The sequence below is a fragment of the Barbus barbus genome, assembly GCF_936440315.1.
Source record: "Barbus barbus genome assembly, chromosome: 45".
NCBI classification, from domain to species: Eukaryota; Metazoa; Chordata; class Actinopteri; order Cypriniformes; family Cyprinidae; genus Barbus; species Barbus barbus.
In genome coordinates, this window is record NC_136723.1 from 5448964 (window position 1) to 5461642 (window position 12679).

The window sequence follows — 12679 nt, forward strand, 5'->3', positions numbered from 1 at the left end:
TTATGCATTTATATTTAAATATGTATTTGATGATTTAATCTTGAGTAGTTTGGCCCTCCATAATATTTTTGTGATTTGTTTCTTTTATTGTTGATTTCACTTTCTCATTTATGTCATTTATTTGCACACATAGAATCTTTATTTTTAATTTGAGGAAAACCATAGTTGTAATTATTATAATGTTATTGTTTTGAACATTTTGTACTTCTTGAAGAATAAAAAGGAAATAAAAGAAAAAGGAAAAGGGAAAAATCATATATTAGTTAAGTTTAAACAACAAGTTCAAATAAAATTTGGTTCTTTGGGTTATTTTGGGTCTTTCCTTTTAATCTTATGAATTTCTGTTATCTAAAAAGTTTAGTGATATGACTGCCATTGTCAACCAGTGCTTATCAAGCTTATCTGCTTTGCTCTGTAATCAACATACAGCTTTTGAATGCATTGTTTTCGCAATTTATGCTGCATTAAAACCAATCCTAACATTAAAAGGAAATAAATGTTAAAACGGAATCAAATAAAATAGAATAAATCAACTTATTTTATTGCAGCTAGTTGCAAAGGCCACATTTCTCATTATCATTTATTTAAATCATTGTCTAATTATCATTTAGTTAAACTTGATGTAATTAAATAGCAAATAAAACTATTAATAAAAGATTATTAGAGTAATGATGCTAAAATAGGTCTGCTCTAATGCTTTAAGTGCTGCATTCTGAACATGCTGGCATTTTCTGCACAGGTTGTTGCATCATTTAAGACAGATATGCGGATGGAAATGCACACTCGAAACCACAAAAGCATGTTTGAAATGACATCCTGACATACAGCAACAGTCACTCTGAAACTACATCCGTTACATACACTGCTTTCTGTTATTTCTTCCTGTCTCATCACAGTTAGCTGACAGAATTAATGCACTTGATATATTTCTTTCCTTGCCCAAAATACCAGTTTAAACCAGTCAAGTTGGTTTGTTGTTCCTGGCTTGTTTAAGATAAGTTCCACAGACTAGTCAACCGGGGTTAATTAAGCTGAAGGCCAAGAGCAGAACAAACCTATATGCCAGCTTAGACCAGCAAACCACATTATACTGGCGATTTCAGCAGGTTATTTCTTGCTTTCTGTCCGACTTGTTCTGTTTTGTACAATTATGTTCATAATGCATTTGTGAGTTGCAAAATAAAGTCAACACGGCCTTTGTTCCTACTGTGCTCCACCTATATGACTCTCTTCACGTATTTTGACAGATCATAATGGAATGTGGTTTGGAATGATGCTAAACCTGACTAAGTAGTATCAGCATATGTAATGATGAGAAGACCGCATGTCGTTTTAGCCTGTAGTCTTGCTAGCAATTGTGCCAAATCCTGACAATTAACAATAATGATGGTGTTATAATTATACCCAGTGATTGATATTAATATCCGACACCTTTAACATTCTTATGACAGTTTCAATGATATAGGCTAGTCTAATATTAGGCTTTATAAAAAATAAAAAATATTATAATTTACTAGCTTACTACACAAATAGGCTGTAGCCTAATTTTTAGACCTCTCTGTTGTATTTATCCATGTTTTTTTTTTTCACCTGTCATTTCAGGGCTTCATATTAATAAAATGAATTGTATTTTTAACAGAATGTTCATCTGAATTCTCACTTCAGTGCATAACCTTAGATTTGCTTCCAGCTAGTGGTTAGTTTTAGTCATAACACTCTTTGAGCACGGTCTCTTACGTGGTTTACATAATGTACTTCGTTAATGTTTATATTTGGTCCCCAGCCAACATTTGCGTATTTTAATAAAACCATCTGCCTAGAAAGCACATTTGCCGTCTCTTTATTTGCTCATCTTTTATGGCTCATTATAGGAGGTGACAGTGCTGCGCGTGAGATTGTCCTTCTCGTCCCTCACATGTGTTACAGTGCGATACAGAAACTGCAGCAGACACTCAGAGAGAGGAAGGAAATGAAGATGCACTTTTCAACGGTGGTGATATTAGCAGGTATGTTTAAAATGGTTTTTAGACACAAATTCAAGTGTTTATTTTATAGTAGGCTATATGTATTTTCTGCTATAGCTGCTTATTATTTATAAGTTATGAACAACAAGCGTATCCTGCTCATATCCATCCAAATTAGGCTACTTAATAGGCCTATAAATTTAAATTACACTGCTTCTGCTGTTGTAGTTATATTTAGGATATGTGACGTGTAATAATGTGTAATATTAAAAAGTACAGTAATAATACTGTACTTAAAAAACACACTTCCTTTGACGACAAGTGTAACTCATGAATATTTTAGTTTTAATAAAGTGAAATAAAGGTTGCCTATTTATAAAAGCTACAAATGAATGAACTAACTACTAAACGTTAATGTAGGCTGCTTTACAAAAGCGTTTCCTGTTTTAAGAAATAGTTTCAGTTTTATGCTGAAGGTGTGCATTCACAATATATTGTACGTGAGTTAATATAGACTTCTCGTGGCTTGTTTTTTGTGTGCGTGACAGGTTGGGTGATATTTGGAGGTTGCATAGAGAACACAACAACTACAGTTGCAACTGCATTTACATCAGATGCAACAACATCACCTTCACTAACGCACACAACATCAGCAGATTCCACTGAGACACAATCTACGACTGAATCTGTCTCCACGACACACAATACAAATGAAACAACAACCGGGTCCCCACAACATGTGAGCACGAGCACTACGAACAGCTCCACATCTGACCAGACAACCTCTGATTATAACGCTACCTCTCGTGCGGCGACTGAGCTCACGAGCGCAGCCTACAACGCGACCAATGCCTCGAGCACAACGGGTTTGGTGACTGAAACTCAGACAACATCCTCCTCTGAGAAGACAACTGTGGGAAGCACAAAATCGGTTAGTACTGCCAAAAGCACAACTACAACGATCATTTCTACGACTAAACCGGTGCCCACTACTTCACCAACAAAAACAGTAACAACAAGAACATCAACAACTGCAAACCCGGTAACAACCAAAACCACAGATTCTGTTGACCAAGAAAAGAAGGATCCACAGGCCCTGAGCTCAGGTATGAGTGCATTGTTTTGGAAATGTGTGAAATATTTCATTTTCATTTCAAAGAATATTAATATTTTAATACAGTGTGACTGTTGGCAGGTTTATGCATTTTGATTAGTATTTGACCTTCTGCTCCAGATCTTAAGTAGGTCAAAGTGTATCTATTTTATTTCCTTATGAGACTTTATCTATTGTTGCCTATATGGTTCTATAAACAGGGCCAGTTCTGGTAAATTTGGCCTCCTTACACAACCTAGTAAGGTTAACCACTGAAGTGCCGCTAAGTTTAAGCTGAAATGTAACCTAAAATACGTTTAGGATGAAATGTCAATAGCTGGAGATCATAAAATTTCAACCCTGTTATTTATTAAGCCTGCGTAATAAAACTATATTATCAAATGCAAAGTTCTTGGGTATCAATCAAGGTCAGAGATGGGTTACGACAGGTTAGTGTTTTCAACAACTGGATTTGTTATGTTGTACACATCCAATGCACTGATTCCCAAACACTTTAGGAGTGTCTGAAGTTAATATTTTATACAGTAACTATTACAGTTCGCTAGCCTTTTCCCGTAAAGGTTAAATTGTTCCTCATCCTTTTCATAAGCATCTATGACATTTGCACTTTGTACTGCGCTGATGACTTATGTTCAATGACAGCTAAGTGTCACTGTCTGGGATGTATTGGAATTTGAATGAGAACTTACTGGAAAAGCTGTGACCGAAAGGGATAGTGCCATCTGGACACTTCAAGTGTCTTAGCACTGAATAAAAAGTGTCATCTGCAAACAATATGTTAGATCTCTTCTCAGAACTCTTCTTTGCTCAGTGAAGTTTAGTTAAGTGGTGTTACAGTGATTTTCAGTGGATGTGTGAAGTCAAGTTCACACACGTAAGGAAGCACAGGTGTAAAGAATCACATACACATAATGAATTAGGTTAGCATGTGGCAACCACAAAGTAGAACAATCATTTTGTCTTCATTTTGAACCCCTAAACCTGTTCAATTTAATGAACAAAATAGCTTTCATGACTGACTACTGTATATACCATGTATGATTAATCAAACTATATATTTTCCTTATTCCTTTCTAGGAAGTGTTGCTGCCATCGTAATTGGCTTTATTGCCATTGTACTAATTTTACTTGTTGGTGCGTACTACTTCAAAATGCGGTGAGTCAAGTTATTTGTAGTTTACTTCCTTTATTTTTCTTTCATAGTATCTTATGATGAATCTCACAAAGTTGATCTGTTTGAGATGCGATATATATATATATTGTCAGTGGCCTTATGATTTGTTTGTTTGTTGCAGACGCTCTTCTTATGGACGTCTTTTGGATGATAACGATCACAACTCTGTGGGGAATTTTTTTAACCCAATGTTTGATGGCTAAATGTGGAAGCATTCATGAAGAAACATTTGTTTCTAAAGAAAACAACCTACACGTCTTTAGCAATGAATATGGTAACATCAGATTCAGTATTTTGGACCCAAAATAAGATGCATTGACCAGAATCATCAAGAAGTTTTAGAGCGTAGGCAAGACTTCCTGTGAGTATTAGTATGAAGGCAGGTTGCGGGTTATTTTCGTCCTGTTTAAAGGAAATTTTAAGTGATGTCCTAGAAATTTCTTTTTTATTTGTTTGTTTGTGTAATGTATCGTCTTGGGTGTATTTTTCGAGTTTTTCATGTTGCTTGCTTTGTCTCATGATTTTTTTTTTAAGAGTAAATAAACCACATTACAAACATTAGCTGTAATTTTTCTAAATCGATGCCTCACATCTCAAACAGGTCGCTTGCGATCATTATTGATCTCAAAGAGTGACCTTATCATATACCATAATTACAGCTCTGGCCTCAGCTGTGGCCTCCCACTATTCATCCAAAGACAGTCTCTTTTTTAAACGTGAAGACCGTTTAACATTTTTTGTAGCCTCTACAATAACAGATTTTTTCCCCCTTGTCATTGTAATGGCAGGGATTCACAAGCAGCATGCAATTAAGCATTTAAACAGTCAAGACTGTTATTAGAGACTTAAAAATAAGCCATCAAGCAAATGGAGGCACATTAACAAAACATCTGGTGTCCTGGCCTGTTTGAGATCGGGTTTAGTTAGTCATGCTACAGCAGTTTAATACATCCATAAATGTATTTCTGAATGTTTAAACCACTTATGTTGTTTCCTCTCCTAGTTTTTATTTTTTTTTACCTGTTTAACAGCAACCGCTGTTTCCTGTTTTTGCAAATGCTCTAGTTTCAAGAATGGTATAAACCACTGGAGCATTGCCTAAATCACTGGTCTAAAGCAGCAGCAACTGATTGTAAAACTGTCCATGTCTATGTAAAATTATTGTATTAAAAATCACTAATATATCAGATTTTTTTTTTTAGTTGATTGGACAGAACATTTGTTTAAAATCAAAGGAGTTCTGGTGCGTTATACTTTTTCCTGTGATTAATATTTCATGCCACTTTCCATGAAGATGTTTTAGACAAACTATATTTAGACGGTGTCCCACATTTTAGTTTGAAAAATGGCAAAACTCACATGAATAAATGAATGGAGAATAAAACAGCTCCTATAAAATGTAGTTTGACCTTCTGAGGTTGACAGTCATCATTTTTTGAACATGATGCACCTGATCTCTCAGACCATTTGATTTTCATTTTGTCACCCAAAAAAGAAAATTATCTTAAAATTTACTCACTCGCAGGCCATTTAAGATGTAGATTAGTTTTTTCATCAGATTTGGAGAAATGTAGCATTCCATCACTTGCTCACCAGTGGATGCTCTGCAGTGAATGGGTGCCGTCAGAATGAGAGTCCAAACAGCTGATAAAAACATCACAATAATCCACACCTCTCCAGTCCGTCAGTTAATATCTTGTGAAGCAAAAATATGTGTGTTTGTAAGAAACAAATCCATCATTAAAATATTTTTTATCTGAATCAGGTAAGAAATATCCACAGATCAACCACCGTTTACAGTATTTTGTCCTGAAGCGGCAGTTTAAAGTTAAAACACCTTAATGCTGAATTTATTTCTTGCAGAATGCAGCTTTTCGATTCAGAATTTGTGAGTCTTGTGGATTATTTGTGGATTATTATGACGTTTTTATCAGATGTTTGGACTTTCATTCTGACGGCACCCATTCACTGCAGAGGATACCTTGGTGAGCAAGTGATGGAATGCAAACAAATAAAAATCCCAATCTGTTCAGATTAAGAAACAAACTCATCTATATCATGGAGGGCCTGAGGGTGAGTACATTTTCAACAAATGTATATATATATATATATATTTTTTATTTTTTTGTGAATTATTTCTTTAACTCTTCCCTATTTTGTTCTGAGAATTTCAAATAGAACATTTTTATGCAAAGACTATGCAGTTTGTACCCCCTCAAATATAGCTGTGACCTTGATTATCATAAACCTGACCTCATTTTAATGGAGGACAAACAATCATTGTCTACTGAATTCAAATTCACATATTAAACATACAACATTCTCATAACTAAATCTAAAATGAAGTGAAATTTAAAATCTGACAGACCTAAGCACTCTTTGTTCTTGACTGCTTCATATATATAATGCATAAAATAATGATTCCAGCAGATTAATAGAAGTGAAATTGAATACTTCCCATTTTCAGATCAAAGTTCTAGCATTTTTAACCTTATACGTTAAATCTCATTTATACCTAATTTCCCTGCCATTTCACCAGTTTCTTTATCTGATTATCTGTTGGCATAAAACAGCAGAGATGAGCAGACAGGTTGTGCTCATGCTGTTCTCATTCAGCTGCGCAGTGTTTGAGATGGTATTGTCATGAGCGCTGAGTGTTTTTTAGTGTGCTCTTGTAATAGGCTGATAATGAGTGGGCCTGTCATTAACACACAGCTGAGAGCTAATTGCTGTCATGATCAAGAATCAAACTGTGCTAGCAAAGCTCCAGTATTTACTCCACTTCAACCCCTCATAACCCTGAGTTTATTTTAGCCTTTATAATGACTCATAATAACATTATCATTTAAAAATAAGTTTTAAATATTTTAAAATGTTTTAACCTATTTGACTTTTTAAACATTTATGTTCACAATCACAGGCATCCAAAATATAATAGGTTTCTACCTCTATGGTCTGTACTGTATCAACTGTACAGTTGGGGGGGGGGGGGGGGGGGATTATTTGATCCCCTGCTGATTTTGTACGTTTGCCCACTGACAAAGAAATAATCAGTCTATAATTTTAATGGTAGGGCTTTTTTAACAGTGAGAGACAGAATGATAACAACAACAAAAATCCAGAAAAACACATTTCAAAAAAGTTATTTGTATTTTAATGAGTGAGATAAGTATTTGACCCCTCGAAAAACATGACTTAGTACTTGGTGGAAAAACCCTTGTTGGCAATCATAGAGGTCAGACGTTTCTTCTCAGATGGGGTTTCTTTCTTCCCATCTCAGATGGGATTTTGTCCCACTCCTCTTTGCAGATCCTCTCCAAGTTATTAAGGTTTTGAGGCTGATGTTTGGCAACTCAAACCTTCAGCTCCCTCCACAGATTTTCTATGGGATTAAGGTCTGGAGACTGGCTAGGCCACTCCAGGACCTTAATGTGCTACCTTGAGATCATTGACAAGATCCTCCCATGTAGTTCAGGGCTGATTCACTGTTCTCATGATCATTAAAACTCCACGAGGTGAGATCTTGCATGGAGCCCCAGACCGAGGGAGATTGACCATTTGCGAATAATCGCACCAACTGTTGTCACCTTCTCACCAAGCTGCTTGGCGATGGTCTTGTAGCCCATTCCAGCCTCGTGTAGGTCTACAATCTTGTCCCTGACATCCTTGGACAGTTGTTTGGTCTTGGCCATGGTGGAGAGTCTGGAATCTGATTGATTGATTGCTTCTGTGGACAGGTGTCTTTTATACAGGTAACAAAATGAGATTAGGAGCATTCCCTTTAAGAGAGTTTTTTGTTGTTATTCTCTCACTGTTCAAATAAATCTACCATTAAAACTATAGACTGATCATTTCTTTGTCAGTGGGCAAACATACAAAATTAGCAGGGGATCAAATAATTTTTTCCCCCACTTTATGTAATTTTGTGTATTTTTACTTTGGAGACCCCTGCAGTTAGGTCGTAAATATGCCAATCTCGAAATTAAAGTGGATAGCTGGATATAAACTAGCAATTCTGAGAAGAAAAGTCAGAATTGTGAGGGGAAAAAAGTCGCAATTACCTTCCATCGATAGCTGTGCACATGCATTTGTTGCTGCCATAAAGCAATCCTCTTTTTTCATGGAATTTTGTACCCGCTCACCAAACTTACAAACTCCCAGAACAGCGTGGGAAAATCGGTGTATTATCAAAAAGATTTTGAAACTTATATTTCATTTTTAAATTTCCATAGCATTCCAAGTAACATATATATTTGAAATGTTTCTTTCCATTTTAAAAAATATTTTAGCTGGGAAAGTTATTTTTTTACTTTGATACTTCAACAGGTTTTACTGTTTTAATGTCATGTTAGACCATTCATTCATTCATTCAATTATGAACCATAAATTAAGCTTGAACCATGAATATACTAAAGAAGGAAGCAGTAATTTCACTACAGTGCAATGTTGTATATTACCGTATGTACCTTTTACCTGTAAAACAATCGGACAAGTATCTGGACAAAATAAACTAACAAACACTAACTGAAAGGACTGGGGCTTTTATAGACAGAATAATTGGGGAAGGAACGCGACACACCTGAATCAAATAAACAAGGCAACATGAGGGAGAAACTAGGTCACAGGGAGAAAAACCACACACAAGAACATGTGACAACTGGAGCACTGAGACAAAGACCAAGGATCGAAAAAAACTACTATGTCTGTCTTCAACTTCAAGTTTTACCCTAAAATGCACAGAGCACTTGCTATTAAAGCACATTATAAATAATAATAATAATAAGATCTTTGCAAAGTAATTCACAAAGGATAAAATAAAGTAAGAAATTGGTCATATGTTCTTTACTTCAAAGATTATTTCCTAACTCAGAGCTAAAGCTGCCTGATATGGTGTGTTACATTTGTCAAAATGGACATATTAACCACATGACCTAAGGCTGTCTAAAGGTATATCTGAATATATGTTGATGATATTAACAATTTAAACAGTATCCGTTTTATTTGTGTTTACCTGGAGAAATTGATATTTGTAAAAACAGTATTGGCCCCAATACCGAGTCCTGGGGAACACCAAAAGATTAATGAAGCTCAAGACACTTGATAATGTATAGCTACAACAAATTTTTGCTTTGAAAGAAAACAGTGCCACTCCAGTTATTCTGATGCATTGCTTCTATCTGTCAATTATAAATGAGTAATGTGTCAAAAACCATGTTCAGATCAAATGGGCAAACATTAAGGTGAAGCACACATCTCAACATAATCAGTGGCCAGTAGGCCACATCATAAACTTAATAATATAACTATAATTAACATATTAATTTTACAGGAAAATACAAACCCGATTCCAAAAATGTTGGGACACTGTACAAATTGTGAATAAAAACAGAATGCAATGATGTGGAAGTTTCAAATTTCAATATTTTATTCAGAATACAACATAGATGACATATCAAATGTTTAAACTGAGAAAATTTATAATTTTAAGGGAAAAATACGTTTATTTTAAATTTCATGGCATCAACACATCTCAAAAAAGTTGGGACAAGGCCATGTTTACAACTGTGTGTCATCCCCTCTTCTTTTTATAACAGTCTGCAAACGTCTGGGGACTGAGGAGACAAGTTGCTCAAGTTTAGGAATAGGAATGTTGTCCCATTCTTGTATAATACAGGCTTCTAGTTGCTCAACTGTCTTAGGTCTTCTTTGTCGCATCTTCCTCTTTATGATGCGCCAAATGTTTTCTATGGGTGAAATATCTGGACTGCAGGCTGGCCATTTCAGTACCCAGATCCTTCTTCTACACAGCCATGATGTTGTAATTGATGCAGTATGTGGTCTGGCATTGTCATGTTGGAAAATGCAAGGTCTTCCCTGAAAGAGACAACGTCTGGATGGGAGCATATGTTGTTCTAGAACTTGGGTATACCTTTCAGCATTGATGGTGCCTTTCCAGATGTGTAAGCTGCCCATGCCACACGCACTCATGCAACCCCATACCATCAGAGATGCAGGCTTCTGAACTGAGCGCTGATAACAACTTGGGTTGTCCTTGTCCTCTTTAGTCTGGATGACATGGTGTCCCAGTTTTCCAAAAAGAACTTCAAATTTTGATTCGTCTGACCACGGAACAGTTTTCCACTTTGCCACAGTCCATTTTAAATAAGCCTTGGCCCAGAGAAAACGCCTGCGCTTCTGGATCATGTTTAGATATGGCTTCTTTTTTGACCTATAGAGTTTTAGCCGGCAACGGCGAATGGCACGGTGGATTGTGTTCACCGACAATGTTTTCTGGAAGTATTCCTGAGCCCATGTTGTGATTTCCATTATAGTAGCATTCCTGTATGTGATGCAGTGCCGTCTAAGGGCCCGAAGATCACGGGCATCCAGTATGGTTTTCCGGTCTTGACCCTTGCGCACAGAGATTGTTCCAGATTCTCTGAATCTTTGGATGATATTATGCACTGTAGATGATGATAACTTCAAACTCTTTGCAATTTTTCTCTGAGAAACTCCTTTCTGATATTGCTCCACTATTTTTCACCGCAGCATTGGGGGAATTGGTCATCCTCTTGCCATCTTGACTTCTGAGAGACACTGCCACTCTGAGAGGCTCTTTTTATACCCAATCATGTTGCCAATTGACCTAATAAGTTGCAAACTGGTCCTCCAGCTGTTCCTTATATGTACATTTAACTTTTCCGGCCTCTTATTGCTACCTGTCCCAACTTTTTTGGAATGTGTAGCTCTCATGAAATCCAAAATGAGCCAATATTTGGCATGACATTTCAAAATGTCTCACTTTCAACATTTGATATGTTATCTATATTCTATTGTGAATAAAATATAAGTTTATGAGATTTGTAAATTATTGCATTCCTTTTTTATTCGTAATTTGTACAGTGTCCCAACTTTTTTGGAATCGGGTTTATATGAAAAAATAAAATTGAAAAATACCTTGCTCATTATACATAAAATATCTTTAAAAACCACAGTGACCATAAGCCCTAGAACTACTTCCATAATAATAATGACATGTTCACAGTTCAGAGGTGGCAAGCACATTAGGATTTTGTCAAATTTCTGTAAGAAGTGGAAAATCTTTGTTTAAAAGTCAAGTTACAAACTTAAACCAAAAAGGGTTTTACAGTCTAATTCCTTTAGAAAGTTCTACATTAGTTCCACAGTTTTTAATTCTGTAGATCTTTAAAAAAAACACCTATATAGTGGTTTAATAAACGGAACCAGTGCACTCAAACTATAATATCAAATAAAGAACGTATTTTAATCTCCAAAAACCAACAAAAATATTAAAAATGATTCTTCATAGGAGGATGTTTCTTTGCTCAACCAAAGATAATGCAACAAACCATTCCATAATAAGCTATAGTTGAGTGTATATACCCTTTGCTGCTCAAATTGAGGTTATCTGTACAATATATCATGCATGCCTGAAAAAGCAGTCATTTATTTTTAAAACTGTAGATAATATGCAGTTCTTATCTGAATGTCAGTCATAATAATTTGACGTCCTTTGCAGACGTTGCTTGCTGTAAGTTACAAAGTCCCGAATACCTGCCTGTTGAAGAGGAATAATTGCAAAAGTAGGTATATTTAAATGCCTTATGAGTGATACATCAAAAATCTGTCCAGTCAGATTATACCACACATGGGACCACAATGAAACAATCACAGGACCAATTCAATTTCAACATATATATAGCGCCCGCCAAGGATTTACTTCTTCCCAAGTTCTGGGTGGAGCACCGGGTTCTGGTAATAAGTCTCTCAACAATATATTCAATTAATTATTCCCCTCTAGCATTAACTTTGCTTATGATCTAAGCTATGGTTTATCTGCATGTTACAGGATGGGATGGATGCTGTAAATGGACTTACAGTAAAGGATCTCACCACTCCAGGTAAGTATATGTAAGTACCCTTTGTATTAGGTGTAAACTATAATAATATACACTAAAAGAGCTCACCCAGAGGTAAGTGTGGAATTTTGGTGATTTATTAACACAGACAAATATATAAATAAATAGACCAATATTTTTTTTATAACACTCATCTCACTGACTCATACACACACACTTCATCCCTCTCACACATATGTACTTACAACCCCCCCCCCCCCCCCCCCCCCACACACACACACACACACACACACACACACACACACACTCGCTCACGTACATATGCTATTTTTCACAGTACCGATCAGTACTGATCACAGTACCCTTGCACAGTAACTTGGTTGAGCAACCACATCATTTCACTATGAATTGCTGGATAACTCTGTGTTTGTGACAAATTATCTTTGTATTATTCTATATCAATGGAAAGATCACATAATGATTGTCAATGTTTGTTTGTCATATTTTACAGCATTCTACACATTTTTGGTCCTAGATACTGTAGTGA

The 12679-nt window shown here is 35.8% G+C and overlaps 1 protein-coding gene across 1 annotated transcript; it reads left to right on the forward strand.

Moving 5' to 3' along the window:
- Nucleotides 1–1877: 1877 nt before the first annotated feature.
- On the forward strand, nucleotides 1878–5740 carry parm1 (prostate androgen-regulated mucin-like protein 1). Its single transcript, XM_079407613.1, has 4 exons — nucleotides 1878–2006; nucleotides 2513–3070; nucleotides 4156–4234; nucleotides 4374–5740. The coding sequence occupies exons 1-4, from the start codon at nucleotides 1916–1918 to the stop codon at nucleotides 4453–4455; spliced, it is 810 nt and encodes a 269-aa protein (XP_079263739.1). The 5' UTR covers nucleotides 1878–1915; the 3' UTR covers nucleotides 4456–5740.
- Nucleotides 5741–12679: the final 6939 nt, after the last annotated feature.

What these genes read in the sequence shown, in the direction of transcription:
- parm1 (XM_079407613.1), top strand. Translation starts at nt 1,916, where the DNA reads ATGTGTTACAGTGCGATACAGAAACTGCAGCAGACACTCAGAGAGAGG. An exon ending in AACGGTGGTGATATTAGCAG is followed by an intron (nt 2,007 to 2,512) that starts GTATGTTTAAAA and finishes TGTGCGTGACAG; the next exon opens with GTTGGGTGATATTTGGAGGT. An exon ending in GCGTACTACTTCAAAATGCG is followed by an intron (nt 4,235 to 4,373) that starts GTGAGTCAAGTT and finishes TGTTTGTTGCAG; the next exon opens with ACGCTCTTCTTATGGACGTC.